This window comes from Gopherus evgoodei, chromosome 7, assembly GCF_007399415.2.
Source record: "Gopherus evgoodei ecotype Sinaloan lineage chromosome 7, rGopEvg1_v1.p, whole genome shotgun sequence".
NCBI classification, from domain to species: domain Eukaryota; kingdom Metazoa; phylum Chordata; order Testudines; family Testudinidae; genus Gopherus; species Gopherus evgoodei.
In genome coordinates, this window is record NC_044328.1 from 112,537,666 (window position 1) to 112,557,539 (window position 19,874).

The 19,874-nt window shown below is 40.7% G+C and overlaps 2 protein-coding genes across 6 annotated transcripts; one reads left to right on the forward strand and one right to left on the reverse strand.

Annotated features, from left to right (window-relative positions):
* The first annotated feature begins 204 nt into the window (after positions 1–204).
* On the forward strand, positions 205–5,656 carry GHRL (ghrelin and obestatin prepropeptide). Of its 3 annotated transcripts, none has more exons than XM_030568509.1 (4): positions 205–1,463; positions 1,911–2,021; positions 2,565–2,673; positions 5,041–5,656. In XM_030568509.1, exons 1-4 carry the CDS (start codon positions 1,341–1,343, stop codon positions 5,085–5,087), a joined length of 390 nt encoding a protein of 129 aa, XP_030424369.1. In that variant the 5' UTR covers positions 205–1,340; the 3' UTR covers positions 5,088–5,656. The 3 variants fall into 3 exon arrangements, with proteins under 3 accessions (XP_030424369.1, XP_030424370.1, XP_030424371.1); XM_030568510.1 differs by having other exon boundaries at positions 2,595–2,673; XM_030568511.1 differs by having other exon boundaries at positions 1,384–1,748.
* Positions 5,657–6,412: 756 nt separating this feature from the next.
* On the reverse strand, positions 6,413–19,234 carry TATDN2 (TatD DNase domain containing 2). Of its 3 annotated transcripts, XR_004001180.1 has the most exons (7): positions 18,710–19,234; positions 15,747–16,238; positions 11,078–11,989; positions 10,076–10,203; positions 8,659–8,842; positions 7,394–7,670; positions 6,413–7,300 (listed from the first exon to the last, which is right to left on the reverse strand). XR_004001180.1 is itself a non-coding variant. In XM_030568512.1 (6 exons), the coding sequence occupies exons 1-6, from the start codon at positions 19,121–19,123 to the stop codon at positions 7,530–7,532; spliced, it is 2,271 nt and encodes a 756-aa protein (XP_030424372.1). In that variant the 5' UTR covers positions 19,124–19,234; the 3' UTR covers positions 6,413–7,529. The 3 variants fall into 3 exon arrangements, 2 of the variants coding, with proteins under 2 accessions (XP_030424372.1, XP_030424373.1); XM_030568512.1 differs by having other exon boundaries at positions 6,413–7,670; XM_030568513.1 differs by lacking the exon at positions 18,710–19,234 and adding an exon at positions 18,610–18,699 and having other exon boundaries at positions 6,413–7,670.
* Positions 19,235–19,874: the final 640 nt, after the last annotated feature.

Here is a 19,874-nt window from a genome sequence, read left to right on the forward strand (position 1 = left end):
TGGGGCTTGGAGCCGCCCCTGTTAAGGGCTGAAGCATGAGGTTTAATATCACTTTCAAATTTTTTTGTCACTAATTATGACAACTCTGCCTATTCTTTATCCATATAAATATCCAATCCTTTTATTGAATTTAATTAAATTCTTGACCATAATGACTTCCAGTGTCAGACAGTTCCAGATTAATTACATATTATGTGAAAAAGTATTTCCTTTTAGTGGTTTTGAATATCCCACCTTTAAATGTAATTGAGTGTCCTCTAGTTCTTGTGTTAGGAGATAGAGCTGGAGCTCCAGCTCTGTAGTTTCTAAACCATATGCTTTTATCATCATGTCCCATTCATCTCCTTTCTCCAGGAGAAACAATCCCAGTCTTTCCAATTTCTCTTCATGCGAGAGGTTTTTCCCAGCCTTGGATTACTATTCCTCCTCTCACTTTTGCAAAACTGGAGGGGGATTTAGAAAGAGAAATACTCGCACCCTAGCTACTGAGGGCTGAAAGCCCCTCCCAAGTTTGAGCCCTCCAACAAAACAAAGCAAGGCAACATCTGATAAGGTAGAACATAGGCAAAGAACTCGAGGGGAAAAAAAGGAAACAAAAAAACATACACCTCCCAATTTCATTTTCCATTATAGGTCACAAACATAGCTTCTCTATATCTTAGATACACTCCATTGAACTATACCAGTCCAACATAAAAGTATTCTTAGGAGAATAAAAAACAACTATTTAATCTTTAAGTAAATGGAAAAGTCTCTAAATTAGGCTCTTATCTTCTTTAAAGAGTCACTACCATACCCTGCAGACAATCTAACACAGCAACAGATCTATGCATTATTTTCACTGGATGTTGACTCTGTCACAATGACATGAGCAGAGCAAGTTTCCAAGGAATTCCAAATACATGTTGGATTGCATTTGAAAAGGTGTTTTAGCACAAAACAAATACTCCAGGCACTATATAAATGCTTAACACCAGCCATATGATAAACAAGAAATCTCAGGTAGGTAACCTTTGAGACTGCCTTTTTTGTTTTCCTACACACGTCCTCTCTCCTGTCCCCTTTCCTTCAGTTTTATATTTTTTACTTGTGGAGGGAAATAAGGTAAGTTTCATACATTTTTATTTCTTATTAAAGAATAAACTCACCTATAAAAGCTGGATCTCTGTAAGGCAACCAACTACCTCATACACATCTACCTTTAGTAAACATTACAAATTTCTCTGAAAGTTCATGAAAAATTGGGAGTTGAATCTGGACTCAAGGAAATAAAAGAAGTGTCACTAAAAAGCATATTACATTTTCCTATCTTTATTAAGTTTTCAGGTTTAATAGAGTCTATGCCCACAACACTCATGTTTCTCAGAAGCACTATGCTGGGAATTCTCCTTATCTGCATTCTCTGGACAGAGACTACCATGGCTGGATCTAGTTTTTTAAGCCCTGAATATCAAAACACACAGGTAAAATTAGGTATATTTTGCTTTCTTCCCTAGCTACTTCTTGAGACAAAATATTTTTTTTATAATATTCAGAAAAACTTAACAGACTGCCTCAACTTAAGAAGGTACAAGTTCTGCCATAGGAGAGGTTTATCCCAATTCCTAGATGAATAACGTAAACCAACAGGGCTGCATCCACAGTAGGAAAATTAGGACCCACAATTCTGTAGTGGTGGCAACAAAGGGGGATTATGTAACATTGACAAGACTTTGATGACTTTACCACTGTTGTCTGCTTACAGCAAGGTAAGAAAACAGCGTAGACAAAAAACTCTGTCTACACTACAGCTCCCACCGAATGAAGCTGCCCATATGGTGAATTATGGGCTCTAATTTTCCTATTGTAGACAAGGCCTAATTGTTTGTCTATGGATAGAGTATTTGCACTTTGTTTTGGTTACTTTCCAGCAACGAAAGGATCCAAAAAAGCATACAAAGTTAAACCGCCGGGCTGCAGAAGGATTTTTGGATGTAGATGCAAGGCAGGCAGAAGGAGACAACAATGAAATAGAGATTAAGGTTTGTATTTTAAGAGGGTTTGTTTTGTATATGCCCACATAATACAAAATATAATAGATTGTGATACTCAAAGGTGGTACAAATCAAAACTATACTGCTAACTGTCTCTCAAATCAGATATAAAATTCACTTGAAAATGGTAACCATAGCTAATTTAAAAAAAATTCTAAAGCAGTTTAAAATTTATTGCAACTGGTCAAACTGCAACCTCCTACTGAAGATTTACTTCCATTTCAAGATACATGTGCAATGAAATTTCATTTTGTAGATTTCCTTCAGTAATCTCATACTTTGCTGTACTGTTTTGTTTACAATAGCTATACTCAGGGTAATTGCTGTTCCTCCTGTATATAGTTATTTCAACCATAAGTCAAGTGAGTGCTTAGCGGGAACAAGTTTTCCTCACTTTCAAGAAAGCTCAGCTAACACTGTTCCCATCAATGTAATCAGTCTGCAAAGCCTGTTCACCCAATAGCAGAAAAGAACTAAACTCTCTTTAAGGAAACTGTTACCTGAGCTCTTCTGGTTTGTTGTTTTCATTAGCTTAATGTTCCCTTTGAAATTGGTGTCAAGATAACAGAAGACCAGTACCAGGAGTATGGACAAGTTCTGGAGAAGATCCTAGAGGACATTCTTGCAGAGGACACTAAAGGTACTTCTCCCTCCCACATCCCAACTCCTCTGTGTGGGACAGGTGGGTGGAGTGTTCCGGCAAAAGTTCTTGGAAGTAAAGGATATTATCTAACTTAATATATAAATCATTAGGCCAAGATTTCAAGAGCCACTTTGGATATCCAGCATGACACTCTGTAAAGGGACCTGATTTTCAGCTTACGCAAATAGGATCTCTCTGTGTTTTATTTGATAATCCAAAAACAGAAGCACCTAACATCATAGATTATTTTTGAAAACCTCAGCATTTTTTCTGCCTCCCACAAGCCAACGCCTTCATCTCTCTGGCAGTGAAAGACCAAAACAAGAGTGGATAAAAATCAATGATTAAAAAAAAATCAGATTTTATTTAAATCGTTTTTTTATAAAATGCTTTTTGAGGAAACACCTATCTAAAAGATAGTTTTAATTAACATACATTATAGCTCAAAGATATCTCATGATGGAATAAGGATTATAAATTCTAATTCTATAGTATGAGGCAATATATTAATTTAATGTTTACGAACAGTTTTGTAAATGAGTTCCAATAGTTCATGAATTAGGGACCCAATCTGATGGGGTTCCACAGGCTTCTGTATAGATTATTTAGGTTAATCTTTCTAGCTACCCAATGGGACTCAGTGCTCAGTCTAGAAGATACCATCAGAGATGCTTAGTTTTGCAGTTCTCAGACTGTGAATTTGTGTCTCCAGAGATAATGTGCTTGTTAACAGCAAAAATGTTTTTAAATAAATAACATATAGAGGTGAGAAATAACCAACTTCAACTCTATTGTCCCTCTGCAAATTTGTGTACACAGAGTCAATCCCCTTACCTCTCTCTAAGTGAGAAGTTTCAAAAAGTTCAACAAATTGAAGATTGTTGGGGGTGGAATTGATCTGGACAAGAAGTAGTTTGGAGATAAATCTGAGAAGCGAGGAACATACGCATATTTTGTTAAAATACTATGTTTGCTGTTGAAGAAAAAATTCCAGGATATTTAACGTTGTTGTTTTAGTTAAATAAAACAATTTAAATGTCTGTCTAGTGATGTTCTCCTCCTAATACAGCATGGTAAGAAAATCCTCCAAATATTAATAATTTACCTGTTGAACTGGAGATAGTTCACCTCCCAATGAATTCATAAATATCTGCTTCAATTACCTTTGGTAAAAGAAAAAACCAGACAACCATTCATTTTCTGATATAGCTATAAAACTAATCTGAAAAGTTTTCAAAATAAATCAGTTTAAAAATGTATAGTGTGTACCTTCTAAAAATGAAACCTATATCTATCTCTGAGTTGTTGGTCATTATAACCTTAACACATATTATTCACAAGAATGCACTTTTATGTAGTAAGCCATGATTAAATCTAGTCTTCCTGACTAGTGATTTAAATCAAATCCACCCTGGCCAAAACTATGCATTAGCAGTGAAAAGCAAACAAAACTCATTTTAGATGCCACAGATATTATTTTGCGGTCTCTCCATTCCACTGTATCAAGACCAAGTCTCTTATCCTCACCTTTAAGGCCCTGGTACTTCTCTCTGCTCTTCTATTGTGTTGGCCCTTCACGCTCTCAGCAATGCCAGTTTTGATAGTCTGATTGTCCATTCCCTCTACAAATGTCTTTGTGCTTTTTTCTGCATGGCTCCTTAAGCTTGAACGGATGGATCTGCATGGCCACTTATTCTGTCCTCCTTCTAATCCCTTCTCAAGCCTCACTTCTTCCAGGTCTCTTAAAAGAAGTCAGCCACTATAATTATCTAATAGCAGCAAGTATGCATAGAACTGTATGTATGTCTTCCTCTCCCCTACTTTTCACATGCTGCTTAGTAACACACACAAACTTTTTTGATAGGGACTACATCAACAGGACTTTGATCTTGGTTGGGCCTCAGGGAACTACTTTAATGTAAATATTAAAAACTAATGGAAAAATTAACACATGAATTACATACCCAGCAAAACAGACCTAGGACAAATAGATACTTAAATTTTTGGTGACCTTTTATTCACTACTCAGAGTACATTCACCTGCAAAAATCCAGCATACAATATTTTTTTGGAATATTAACACTTTTAGACGTCTGGTCTGTTAAATGAGTAATCAGAGATTTCACCCAATAAAATCTCTAGAAACTACAACACAGATGTTATGAATCTCACTCTGTAATATGGTAATATCCTGTTAGAAAGATCTGATCTCCGTATTCTTGTATGTCTGTCAATAACATCAAACGTTTTGTTTCTGAAATTTACATGGCAAGGATTTTAAAACCTGTTAATAATACTTAAATAACTAAAAGTAAAACAAACAAAAAAAGGAAAAACTAAAATCTCTACCCTCTTCCCTTTCAGAAACCCAAAATTGGCATGAGTTGAAACATGAAGATGTTACAAACTGATTAGAGTACAACAAAGTTCCACTCATGGGCTTGGATTACTTTAAATCTTGCTTTACACATTGTGCAACAGATGATAATAGCATGCGTTAAAAAGACAAATGTATGAAGCTGAACAGTTCACAGTTTTAAAAAAATGACATTTTGTTTTGTAACGTCTTTTGATGAAGTTGGAAGTAGTATATGTATGGTAGATGACAGCAAGCAAGGTCAAACACACTGAAATCTAAATTGTTTTCTTACCTTTCAAAACTATGTGACTGAAGCTACCTGTTCTAAAAAAGTGAGGGAAAAACTGTTAAATTACCATATGCTTCTTGAAGCAGAAAATAAAGCTAGTGTTGAAACCGCAGTCATTTGTTAACTGATTCTATATACATGTGGCACTAGATGCAAATTTCAGTCTCCATTATACACCTATGTATACGATAAAGGGCCATGTATATGAAGTCATCTTTTAATAGCTGAGTTAATTACATAAGGCAGGAGTCCCCAACGGCAGCATTTCGGTGGGGACGCCTCTCGATGACGACTCTTGCCGTCGACAAGTGACATCATCAAGAGGCGTCGCTCCCGAATTTCGGCAGGGACGCCTCTCAATGACGCTGCTTGTCGACGGCAAGTGACGTCATCGAGAGGTGTCGCCGCTGAAATTTGGCAGCATGTCGGCGGGTGCTCCACCACTGCAGTGGTTCTTCGGTTGGCGCCTGCCAGCCAAAAAGGTTGGGACCACTGACATAAGGCATAAGTTGACATAATTACAAAGGGCCCTATACAACTCCCACTGAAGTTATTGAAATTAACTGCAAAATTCTCATTTAAACACAATATTGTCTCCTTAGTAGTCCTAAAGAGTAAGGGGAGCAGCAAATTATACCCTTTTGAACATGAAAGCTTTTAAACTGTTGCTTTGTCAAAAAGATTAGTAAATTCACATGAGGCAGTGATCCATAAGGGGGGCTGTGGTATAGCCAAACCTACTGAGATACATATGTGGTGGAAATACTGGACAGCTTCACATTCAAATCTTTCACTCTGATTTAAGACAGGCTATGTGCACTTACTTTTAGAAAATTATGCATTTAAAAACTTTTGTGCAGAACATGAGGCCACAACACCTGCTTGATACTAGCATACAGATGTGGACAATGTACAAAGTGGAAAGGTGTAACTGAACACTTTCACAGTGTCATTTATTAGTTTGGAGGGGTTGCCTGATTGATAAATGGAAGAGTCCCAATCTAATAATCTAGGTTTTACAGATAACTGAAATCAATCTACAAAATATTAGCACAGTTCTGTATAAACCAAACAAGAATTTAACAGTATCTCTTTCTCAGAGATCTTTATTTACAAATAAGCTTTAAAAAAAAGTTTCAACTGTAGTTTCAAGGTACATTAAAAGTAACCTATATAACAGAAAAATTAAGTCATTGTCATTTGTCAAATTGCCCTCTGAAAGCTGTTAAAACTGGCCAGAAGTAGTTTAAAATTAGACTTACTTTTACTTTTCTCTTATTTTGAGATGTATATTCACCAAAAGCGCTTTGCGTTTCTGTTACACAGGCATTTTTCTTCATGATAACACAGTTGGGACACAACCCCATATAAGAACATTCAGGATGTATTTCCACATTCAATTGCATACTACAGGATCCATCAAAAGTGGGATCAGTGGGCTTCTATGTTCATACTCCATTTCAGTTCTTGTAAAACCTCACTGTAGCCAAAAAAACTGATGTCTTTTTGAGGCTATTCAACACACTGGTAATTTTAACATTTTGCTGAAAAAATTTAAAAGCTTATTTAGCACCTACATGCTGTATACTTTATCCAAAGAAAGGCACTTGTACACAAACACCACTTAACAATTTTGGATGTTTTCATTCTGTGGCATGAGGAACTCTGTGCATAGTTATGCATCAAATTCTCTGCTCTGATATATACTCTTTTCCGTATAGCCTCAGCAATTAGGTGCTTTAAGAAGCCAAGATCATTATCCACCTTTTGAGCTCTAACTACATCCAAGTAATCCATACCTGCTCAATAATTATAGGCCGTTCACTCTTGAACAGGCTAATACAAATAAAGCTGAATAAAATCCCATAATATTTTCCACAGCAGATCTTCGTCTCCACAAGAAAAACCATTTACCCAACAAAGACCAATATCCTTTCTTGTGGCATGCCAGAGGGAGACAATAGGCCAGTAGAGAACTAAAAGGAGATGCAAGAGATATAGATTAAAAGGGAATGTGTAACTCTTTTGGGAGGAGTGCAGATGGCAAGCCATGAGTACTTAATACTAACCATCATCTCCAAGTTGGATTGCAGCATAACATTTTGAGGCCACAGAAGACATAATACAGATGTAACTTGAAGGGTTTTTCACCATTTCACAGTAGCTTTCCTGACCTTGCTTTTCTCCACATTTGCTAGCACCATCCTATAGATCATATACGTGATTGGTGTTCTGCCTTAGAACAGCCAAGGTACGGGAGAGTGGCAGGTCCTTCAGACGGGCAATCTCTCTCACTGTGTACAGGGCTAATCCTGGGTGAGAGTACTGGCATATGCTTTTGGGAACCTGCACAAACATTAATGAAAGGGAAGAGTTAAGAATGGTGCAGGTCATTTCCTCCTATTCTGTAGTGTATAGAACTAGTCATGAATTATCATTTCAAGCCTCTAAATATGGTCACTGATATTTTTCAGAAAGTGTCTTTCAACAATACTATTTGATGTTCCCAGTGTTTCCTCCATCCCAGAGCTCTTTTTAAGGGCAGCAGCCAGCAAACAAACTACACAACGGAGGAGGGAAACTATTAGCCAGAGACACTGGAGTAAACATCTCTCCATTCATACAAAGCAGAAAGATACTCAGTTTTTAAAGTTCTGTATTAGAGAACTAAGTATGCTGACCGCAGATGAACAAAGGGATGAGTTGGCCAAGCTAAGATCTGAACCTTTGGTTCTAAACAATTTATAATTTCAAATCTGAGGCTTAGATCACTGCTACTTTATAAAAGGGAACACCTTACCAGACATACCATATTAGAACTTGCTTCCATAGCCATGTGCTTTCTGAATATTTGAAGCAAAACACAGGCCTATGAATGCAATATTCTAATCCAGGGGTCAGCAACCTTCGGCATGCAGCCCATCAGGGTAATCCACTGCCAGACCACGAGACTGTTTGTTTATGTTGACCGTCCGCAGGCACTGGCCCCCGCACTCCCAGTGGCTGCAATTTGCCAATCCCAGCCAATGGGAGCTTCAGGAAGCAGCGGCCAGCATGTCCCTGCAGCCTTCGCCGTTTCCTGCAGCTCCCATTGGCCGGGAACGACAAACTGCGGCCACTTGGAGCTGCAGGGAGCCGTGCTTGCGAACCGTCAATGTAAACAAAATGTCTCATGGCCTGCCAGCAGATTACCCTGATGGGCCACATGCCGAAGGTTGCTAACTCCTGTTCTAATCCATTCCTTCTTGCAGATATCCTATCACACTTCTGATAGAGCAACATTAACAGCATGGGCAGAAAAGAATGCTTTGAGCATTTTTAGAAACATACTTACCTGCCTAGGGAGGAAATAGGGAGCATCCGTTTCTACAATTATTCTGTTCAAAGGAATTTTTCTTATCGTCTCTCTGGCTTCAAAGGCAGATGAGTAAGTCAGCAGTGCAGTGAATCCCACAGAAAGGTTTGGGAAATGCTTCAGCAGTGGCTCTATGACATCGTAACTACCAGTAAAGCAATGCCTAAGGTAAATAGAAAACTGGTCATTCTCCAAGGTAACAGTTTTGCAAATTTTTAATAGGAGACAGACTAAAGGGATAAGAATTCAAGGAATCCAGTTTTCTTGGATTACCCCAATCCTGTCTAAAGTTTCAGTATGTAATGGAGATTGACTCAAAACCGAAGGGGTCAGGAAGGGTGGGATTATTGTAAAAAAGACAGGGGAAAGACTGCAAGGATTGGGGCAGGCAGCACAGCAGTCAAAGCAACAAACAGAAGCTAGATGATACTTAACATGGTTGCTGCCACAAGTTAGAATTCTTCCCAACAATTTAGAATAAAAACATGTTTAGATTGTTCATTTAGTTCTGTGTAGTGCGCAATGCGTGCCTACAGATCAAGCATCATCTGGGGACTTCGAATCACATTAAAACGCAATTCAGATATTCCCAGCACTACAATTCTGGTTTCATTCATGATTTTGAGAGGTTTGATCTCTTATCAAAAAAGCCAGAAAAGTTTTAACAGAAGAGAAGTCTGATCCGTTTCAAATGGATGCCATCTATTTAAATAAATTACTTGTTTCTGAAGACCTTTCATTTAACTGTAACAATAGTAACACCTAAAATTACTAGAACCAAAAGAGATTAGAGAAAATAGTTTCCTTCCCCCCGGATTTATCTGTGTTTAACCAGTTCAATGGTTTCCTCTTTAAAGTCAGTTTCCTATTTTCGGGTAGATCTCATACACAGTATTACGGAGAGGAAACAGATTTTAAAATTAAAATAAAATAAAAAAAAGGATAAGAAAAGGTGTGATTGTAAGAGTGACAAGTTAGCAGGTAGAATCAGGGATAGGTGCAATAGCCAACAGTACTTTTACCTCTATTTTCAAATTGACAATGCCCATTCCAGACACTAAATGTCCCTTTCCGAATAAGTCAAATTCACAGCTTCAGAACAAGACACAGTTATATCAGAACAACTTCTGCTGTATCATTTCCTGTCCATCCCTAAGGCATCCTAAGAATTCTTTTAAGAAGCCATAAAACATTACTTCTGCAATAAAGCTTCCATAATTTTAAGCATTGATGATCCAGCTACCTCCCTACTTCTTTTTCAATTAAAGCATCACTTGGCCTAAACAGTTTCACATATTTCCTGGTTTGTTATTTTACTAATGTAGGTACAATTTCTGATTTAATTATATGATCTCCAGCAATGAATGACAGAATTTAATTTAGCAAATAAAGCTACCTGTGTATCTTGTAGTCTTTAGGCACAAACTTTTTCATGATCCCTAGCAGATCATCATCAGCCTCTCTGCAGTGTATTACCAAGGGTTTCCTTAAGGACACAGCTAGTTGCAGTTGCTTTTCAAATACCTGAATAAAAGTAAAATAAGAAATGAGCACTGCCTTAATTTCCACCAGAATTGTTCTAGAAACAAAGGGAATACAATGGGGTGATAGTGAGTGGGGGATGGAAAGATCTATCTGCTAATTTATGCCAATTTCCTGTAAATCCATTCACTTTTTCAGATGAATTGTTACAGATGACACCCAGGCACTATGGTGATCAGTGCGTTAGCTTTCTACACTAATAAATGTATTCATTTCAGTTTTAGTTACTTGGATCAAACTATCACACACTCATAAGTTTATAAAGTCATATTTTGATGCACTTTCCAAAATGTGAATAGATATTTGTATTTAACAAATGGGAAAACAGAGGGTGCAGATTTTTCCTAAGTTAAAAAGGAAGTATGGGACAAAGCTGGAAGTAGAGCGAGTTCTCCTTCCTTTCAGTGTTGTCCATGATGCTTCCCTACAATACTGAATAGTGCTTTTGGCCAGCTATCCAGGTATTTGTGTTATGCTCATCACTGCCATATCAGAACTCCTGCATTCTAAATATACATTTCAGAGGCTGCAAGAAAAAAAAACTAGAATACATATTTAATATGCTCTGTAACTTGCCAACATCTCATTTATTTATCCAATGTCTCCAATCCAAATTTGGAAAACTGTTACGAGGGAAGACACAGTACAAGTATTTAATGAATGATTTACATCTTCATCTGAAATGGTCTAATTCACACATCACCCTCAGGGTTCTCTCCTATCCCAAAACAAATATAAAGGTTGTAGAATGCTAAAGCATGTTGTATACAGAAAAAAGGAAAAGTTTAGAATCCATAGCTAGACCTGAAAGAAAAGTTCCAATTAGTACCATACAAGTAGACACTCAGCTCCTTACCTGGTGTTGCTTGGAGATATCAGTAGAGCATTTATAAGAGTAATCTAGACCCATCTCTCCAAATGCAACAGCTTTCGGGTGCCTCAGTGCCTGTAAGAGATCTCTTTCATGGAGGTCTGTGTAGTAACGTGCAAAATGTGGATGACAGCCAAATGCTCCCCAAACCATTTCTTCTTTTAACAAATCCTCCCACAAGAAGTCCTTTAAGGTCCGAGGATCGCAGAAGTCAGCTATACAGCCTTGAAATTCTTTCGGAAAGGAGCTATTGTAAACTTTTCTAAACTTTGCAAACGTACCCCTGAAAGACATCTTGGAATATAGCATGTCCAGGTGGCAGTGAGTATCAATGAAACCCTCCTGCAAATGTTTAGGGAGTTCAATAGTTGCTTCCTGGTTTACATATTCAGAAGTAAAAGAATCAGACATCCGTGCTCTAGAGATAATGGGAGCAAATGATTCTGCTTCCTTGCTAGACATTTTGCTTTTCTCCTCAGAGACCAAGGAAGACTCAAAGGAATGTGATCTCCAGTGTCCAACCTCAATTCCAGACTCTAGATCTTTCGATGTATTGGAAGGAGTGCATGCTGCAAATTCTACAGAAATATCACAAAGATGACTGCTACTTGAGCCACCTAAATAAGTAGTATCCTCACTGGGGGTTGAAAATGAACGATTAGATGGTTTTGGACTACTTGTCCAGCACTTTGCAAAGTCACCCCATGGGCGATTGTAGAGATGAGCAGGGTACATTACGTAATCAGTTATAACTGGTGAAGTCTCCAAAATAACTGACCTATTGTGATGTGGAACTGAATCCTCCTGGGAGAACCTAGCTAAAGATTCTACATCATCCACATCAGACCAATCACTTCCCACGGAGGGATCCTTTTCCAGCATATCTCGCTCTTGGAACTGCAAGTCAAATGGAAAATATATACAACCTAAACAATCTTAACTTTGTGAACAGTAAACTGTAGTTATGTCAGAGTAAGATGTTCCACTATGTATCCTGTTTATACATAGTGGAACATGCATAAGTAAGCACATGAAAACCTCAGACTGAACTAATATACAGGGTTGCTGTCTGAACAAATGAATTACTGACATGAGACTAAGGCCTTGTCTACACTTAAAAGCTTTGCTGCTTTAACTACACTCATATAGTTAAGTGTCAAAACCCCCTTAGCGTGGACCCAATTATACTGGTATCGCTTATTTTTGTTTGGCAAAATGAAATAAACTTTACTAATATAACTGTGTCTACACTGAAGGTTTTACCAGCATAATCTCAAGTATATAAAAAAAATAGCAGTCATACCCCCTACTGACAGTTATCTTGGTAAAACTAACTATAGAGTAGGCCTAAAAGGAATCCTTCAGATGTCAAGCTCAGAATATGTGGTAAGGCAAGGAAAACTGCTAAGAGAGGGGCTAGGTAAGTATAAGGGCAGAGATCACAGACATCAGAGCTGTAAAAGATTAGGTCATCTGGACAGGATGAACAGGCTATTGTAGGATTTTTCCCTACAGAAATTTATACCTGAAATTTGATCTACGTGAAATTGTCGTTCTTTTCTCAGGCAATCCAGGATGACCTAACAGATCATCTCCATCTCTAACATCTATGATTTGGTTTCTTTTATAAAGAAGGAAAGACTGGAAGGAGAATCCGATTGGACTACAGAATTGTATGGTAATCACAAAGAAAAATGTATTTATTTAGATGTATACAACAAGTGCCTATCTTATTCTCTAGATCAGGGTAGTCAAATATTTTTCGTCAAGGTCCAAATTTCCTGGTCAAGATATACTGAAGGTCTGGATTCCAGAGAAACATTTTTCACACTGCAAGTGCCCCTGTTCAAAGAACACAAACAGTGCTGTGTAATATACACAGGGCTTATTGCAGGGGCAGTCAGTAGGCAGACCACACGTCAAATACAGACCGCCAGAGTTTTTTGACCAGATCATGAACTTCTGAGGGATCCATGGGCAGTTAGTGCGGGGGAGAGGAGGCCTAGCATAGGTAGAGTGACTGGTCATGTGCTGGGAAGCCTGGGGGAGCTGGTGCCCCGTGCTGACAGGTAACTCAGGTTTGCAGGTGTTCCCCTGCCCTCCCTAAATGGAGCCCTGGCAGGTGCCTGGGGCTGGTAGTGGGAGCCCTGAGTCCCAGTGCACCCGGCAGGGCTCCATTTGGGGGGGGGGTCCCCCCTCACAGTTATGAGTCAGCCCCACACAACAGCTCCCCCAAGCCTGCCAGCATGCTGCCAGTCCATAGACACCCCCTTGCACTAACCCTCAGAGTTATGTGGTCTGGTCAAAAGCCTCTGGTGGTCTGGATTTGGCCCACAGTCTGCCTATTGACTACCTGGTCTCTAGACACACACATTTTACTTTTCAATGTAAAATTGAGCAGTAGATTTCTCATCCCACTCCAGTAATGAATGTACAGATTGTCACTAGCACATATAAACCTAACCCACCTCCACAGAAATCTCACTAATAAAAACCCTTGGACCCTCAGCCTACTACCCCTTCAAATGCCTGGGACAGAAAGTGAGCCTCAAAGTTCCTTAAAAGGTTAATAACACAGGTTCTAGCAGAAAAGTGGATTCCCAAAGTCTCTCCCCATCACAGAAAGCTGTACACTAAGATTTCAGAAGTGACTACAAGAAACAATATTTCATTCTAATTTACTATAGTCAAAACATACACAAACAACAATAGTTAGCTCTTCTATAGTGCTTTTCATCCGTAGATCTCAAAACGTTTTACAAAAGGAGACTAGTATCGTTATCCCAGTTTTATAGATGAGTAAATGGAGGCTCAGAGAGGTAAAGCAATTTGCTAGAAATCACCCAAATCTGGCACTAGCCAGCTGGGAACAGAAATCAAGTCTTCTGAGTCCCAGTCCAGTGTTCCATCCACAAGGCAACACTGATTGCCAGCCAGAAAAAGAATTTAACAAATCTCATTCTTCTCTGCTTTCTACAGAGATCCCACCCAACTGGCACATATAAGTAGTAGTATCCTTATGCACCCTACAGAACAATAAGGATGCTAAATCTGATTTATATTAATCATGCAAAAGAACACATTTTGATTGTATCCTTAAATATTTTTTGAAGGGAAAGGGTACAGCAGTGCCTAAATAATGTAGGGAAGATTTTCAACCATAGCCTCTGAAGAATCCACAAATTAAGTTAATAAGTTATGATTATTAAGAATATTGCAGCTAATATATTACTTCTCTATTAGCTCTTCTTATTCTAACGGACTGAACACAAAGATAAAGGGCAACAATATTCATCCGCAGCTACAACAGGACTTGCATCTTCAGAGGTAATATAAGTTATGTAAGATATAATGCTGTAAAACTAACACTGCATAGACAGGGATGTGTTGCTTTCTATAGTCATTTTGGGATTATTATCCAAGTGTGAAACAAGTGACACATTGCTACCACCACTCTATGTTCAGAGCTACTATATTTCAGTGTTCAGCTATACTGAATCCCATTTTCCTTAAAAAAAATAGTGATATTAAAGTGCTTCACACTGAGACTTTGTTTGTACAATTGAAAGTGATATATTCTACATATTAAAAAAATAGATCCCTCAAAATTAGCAGTTAGTATTTAGTGTTCCTAAAAACATATTCTTTATATGGAGGGGAAAACAGAGGGCTGTCATTGAATTTTACTCAAATGACATCAAGATCTAGCAGAGAAATATATGAGATTTTTCTCCAGTATTGGGCCCTTGCTTTGTATTGTGATTGTTTCAAATTTGGTCAGAAATACAAAGAACTTTGGTTTGTTCATTTAAAGTTTTAACTAGTAAAATTCCAAAATACCGTATATACTCATTCATAAGCCGAATTTTTTTTAGTAAAAAAGGAAAGCTCTAGAGATGGGGGTTGGCTTATGAACAGGTATAGAGAGGGAGAGGTGGGACACAGCCCCTACCCCCAAAAGAAGCAGCACAGCCAGAAGATTGTGTCTGCTTCTGGCCACGGTGCTCTCCCTCCAGTCTCCAAAGCAGCTACAGCTCCAGAGCTGGCAAGCTGCAGCCCCCCAGAGCAGGCTGCGGCCGTGTCGCCCGGCCCAGCCCGCTAGAACATGCGGTGGCTGCGCAGCCTGATCTGCCCCACCAGAGCAGGCTGCGGCCGCACTGCCCAGCCTGCCGGAGCAGCTCCAGCCAGGCCAAAGACATCCTCCCTTGGCCCTCCCCAGATAAGGTGGGAAGGGATGAGATGGGGAGAGTGTGGGTAATGTGGGGGCTGGTCACAGGGGTTACTCCCCTTACCCCCAGCTTCTCCCTTCACAAGTTTCTCCACCAGTTGCTGTCCCAGCCAGTCAGGGTAAGCAGCTGGCATGCCAGGACACTTTGTTTACTTAGGTTTACCTCCGTGCCTGCAGATGTGAGGTAAACAAACCATCTCAGACTGCCAGTGGCTTATCCTGATGGCCCGGGAGCCTAAGTCTGCTGATCCCTGAATTATAGGATTGGCTTATGAACAGGTCATAAACATTTTCCATTTTTACTTATCTGGGGGGGGGGGGGTGATGATTGGCTTATAAATGAACCGGCTTATGATCGAGTATATATGGTATATTTTGATATGTCCTATTCAAGGAACACTACTTCATGGCCTCACATACACTTACCTCATAATCTTCTTCTGAACTTGAATTGTGTTCATCCACAAATACAAGCTTTGGCAAGGGTCCTGCAATATCTGGCCTTTGGTAATCCACATACTGTTCTTTGGGATTACTCTGTCCAGTGCTAACTGAACTAGCACAAGCATCGTTTTCATCTACTGAAGTTTTCTTTCTGTCTGAATCTAGCTGAGGTTGCTCATCTTCTTCACGCCCTGAAACTGCACAGATACTTCTTGAGTTGCCATCTGATTTGCAAGGCTCTTTACTATGATAAGGGCTTTGATCTTGATCTCCATTTGATGTAGATGCCTCCTTTCTGACCTTTTTCCCTAATGATTTCCCAAATGCATCCTGGAGAGCTTTAAGGTATATGACTGTGGATCCCTGATCCTTCATTCTCTTCTTCCTATGATCCCCAGTCTGTTCTTCTGGGACACCTTTACCTTCAGTTCTTGGTGTGAGGTTACAACTTGCACCACCCTTGGATTTATAAAGCTATATAAAAAAGGAAACAGCATTATGTAGGTGCTCATAAGTACTAAACATTTTACTAATCAGAAAGCATGTAAGCATTGTTGGGGGTGGGGAGAATAGAAGGGTAAGAATCCCTCTCAAGCAGAGGACAGAGATGGGCAGCCTAAAGAATTTTACAGCACTACCTACAAAGACAAAGTCTCAGCATGTGCTGGAGTATGGTCAAACCTCTTACGAAAAGAGTTGCCAGAATCTGCTTCATTTTCTGAAATGTAAATGCCACCCTTGGGCTTCTGGCAAGCTGCCAATCCAGCTACAATTTGAGAAAACATGGAAACCCTGTAGTAGGGGACCATTTCTCACCACTGGGGGCTGCTATATTGTCTGCATTGTTCCAGAGGACTACACTCTTATCCCCTGTAGTAAAATAACCATCTCCAGTGCCTTACAGTAGTGCCAAGGAGGTGTCTTTAGACTAGTCAGCACAAGAGAGGCCATATTAGGATATTGTTTGGAACAGCTTGGTCCCATTCCAAGCAGGAACTATGCTCTCCCCCCTCAAAACAAGCCACAGGAGTTTTTGTCTATTAAAAGAATAAACTTTTCAAATAATAAGAGAATCAGGCATGCTGCAACATAACTTATATTGTGATTTGCACAGCTAGACCAACTCTCTTTGGCCTAGACTTTGCTAATATAAAAACAAACCCAGTATGTTAAGCTTCGAAAGCCAGTCTCTGTAAACATGGATCAAAGCATATTGATGAAAATAAATGATAGGATTTTGCTTCTTGAGGTCAAATGAAGGTCTAAAGGATTTTTCACCAAAGGAGTTTTACTGCTTTAGAAATTCAGATTGTGTGTCTCTCGTTTTTCCTGAAATTCTCTACAGAGAACCAAATAATTAATTGGGTTATAATATTAAAAATATAAAGTAAGTGAAACCCAGTAGAGAACCGAAATGATTTTTATTCAGGCCATTTAAAACTCTAGGATTTTGTTTGGCTTTGTTAACTCCTACATTGAATACAAAGGCTTAAGAAACAGCTGGAAAAGAGAGCTGTTAAAGATTTGACATTCTAACCCTTTGGCTAAAGGTCAAGAAAGCTCCTAACGTGCTTTTCTGAAGCATTCACCTTCACTGCAAGAGACAGGAAGACAAGATTTGAAAGAACTTCCAGGGGAGATATTGAAAAGTTTACGCAGTTCTAAATTAAACTAACAGGAAACATGTGACAGTTGTACAAAATGAATTAATAATGAAAGGCAAAGAAAAAATAAATCTGGCACTCTGATTAATCCATTTTACAATACAAGGGAACAAGGACAGTGGAAGTGAGTTTACCTTAAAAATAAAGCTTTATGCCCTGTGTACATGCGCTTTTAAACAATGTAACTCACTGCCTCAAGATATCACTGAGGCCAAAAATTTAGTAGGATCAAGGATTAGACATCAATATGGGCAATCAAAACATATAGCTACATTAAAGAAAAAAACATATGGATAGAAAATCTTCACGCTTCAAGGCACTAGGGTTAAATCAGAAACTTCATTGATGAACAAATTACTACAGTATTAAGGATTTTTTGCACCTTTCTTTGTGCATCTAGTACTGGACACAGTTGGAGACAGGCTACTAAATAAAATTAGCCACTTGCCTGATTTTGTATGGCAATTACTATGCTCCTGATATTTCCAGGTAAAACAAGCTAAAAATCTTTCTCCCTCACCTCATCGTGCCAAAACAAACCAACTTTTCAGACCGTTTTTAATACACCAAGAAGAAACAAAGATAGCACAAACCTATTTCTCCCTTTGCAGGTTACCTTAAAAAATAAATACACAAACACTTTTACTAGAGCTTTGTACAAGAGGCCAGAAAAATTAAGCCAGTTGTCTAAAACATGCCTGTGCAACAGGATGAACCGTTAACTTTCACTCTTCACTGACCTTTGCTTCAGATCAAAAACAACAGGAGTACTTACTTGTTGCACCTTAGAGACTAACAAATTTATTTGGGCATAAGCTTCCATTGTTTTTGCTGATACAGACTAACACGGCTACCACTTTGAAACCTGCTTCCGAGCACTACATTAAAAGGACACACACCTTTGCAAGGATAGTATGCACTATTATAGGACAAGTGAAGACTCTTGGGGTGTGATGCCAGCCCCCAGCAAAACAAGAGTGGTGTTTTTAAAAAGTGCCTGGCAAGCCAAGTTAAAACACTGCCACTGCACTGTTACTTTCTTCAACTCCTTTTAAAACGTAGCCCAAAAAACTCATCTTCCTCTCAATCTGGAATCTGTACCTGTACATTTTAAAAAAAAAGTCTGCAGTAGAAAAAGGCCCCCTCGGGTAATTAGCTGCACAAAGGGGTCAAACACATACTTCCTTCACAGAGCACCAAAACATCCAAGGCTTGTCAAGCTCCTCCTGTTTTCGGTCAACTTTTGCCTCTAGTTTGCAGCCTTTTCTGTTTATCACATACCTCCCGGTTCAAGGATTTCCGGGGCATGGAGACCATGTCTGCCTTGGAAATGTCCCAGCCAGGATGTTTCCTCAGCAGGGTTCTCCTGGGAAGGGAAGAGCCCCTACCCCTCTCTTCCAGGCTGCTGCTGCTCCCATCTGCTGCATCTGGGGAGGAGCCTCGTGCCGAGAGCGCGGCCGCGGATGTCTCGCCGGCAGAAAGCCCTCGGCAAACGGGCTGTGGGGAAAGCCAGGCGGGCGCGGGCTCCCCAGCGCTCCTGGCCTCTGCCGAGTGCGCGGGGCAGCCGGTGGCGGTGCCGGGGCGGGAGGACGGACATGGCGGCCCTTCCTGGGAGCATTTGCGGTACTTGGCTGGGGAGCCGCCTGACCAGCTGTCCCACGCGCTCTTGGCCCTGCGGCGCCTGGCGGGCTCCATCGGGGCTCGGCACCTGCGCGGCAGAGAGAGCAGCCGTTAGCCCGGCTCCGCGAGGGCAGCCGAGCGACGGGGGGAGGCGGGGCCGGGACCGCAGCAGGGGTAACACAGACCGAGCGACCGCCCCCAAAAGCGCCGCAGCGCTCCCCGGGCAGCCCGCTCCAGAGGCCGGGGACAGGCGGCTCGGGATGTGCGCCCGGCGGGGGTCCAGGCTGCGGGCAGTGCATGAAGGGGGCAGCGGAGGGCGCCCCCCCACCTCCGCAAGCCCAGCCCCGGCGCGCGCCCGCCCTGACGTTATCAACCACCTAGGAACAGGCTGCGAAGAGGGGGGCGGTTGCGTTATCGGCTGGCCCCGCCCCTCCGCTCGGGGACTGTCAGGCTGGGTCGGCGCGGGAGAGCAAGTGGCGGGAACTGGGCTCTCGCGGGGCGAGGCGTTGGTGGCCCCTGCGGGCGGGGGTCGGAGAGCATCGGGCTCCAACCTGCGCAGTGCGCACGCAGTCAGTGGTGAGCTCCCGTCTGTGCTGTGCGGTAGGGCAGTGCGGGTTGAGCGTGCCCGGCCGAGTGGCCTCGAGCTGTGCGTGTCTCAAAAGAAGGTGGGCCCTCCCCAGCCCTGCACCGGACACCTGGTACTAACGGTCACAGAGAGCGAGGGGGGCTCAGGATGTTCCCGGTAGAGTGACCAGATGTCCCAATTTTGTAGGGACAGTCCCAATTTGGGGGTCTTTTTTCTTATATAGGCTCCTATTACCCCGTG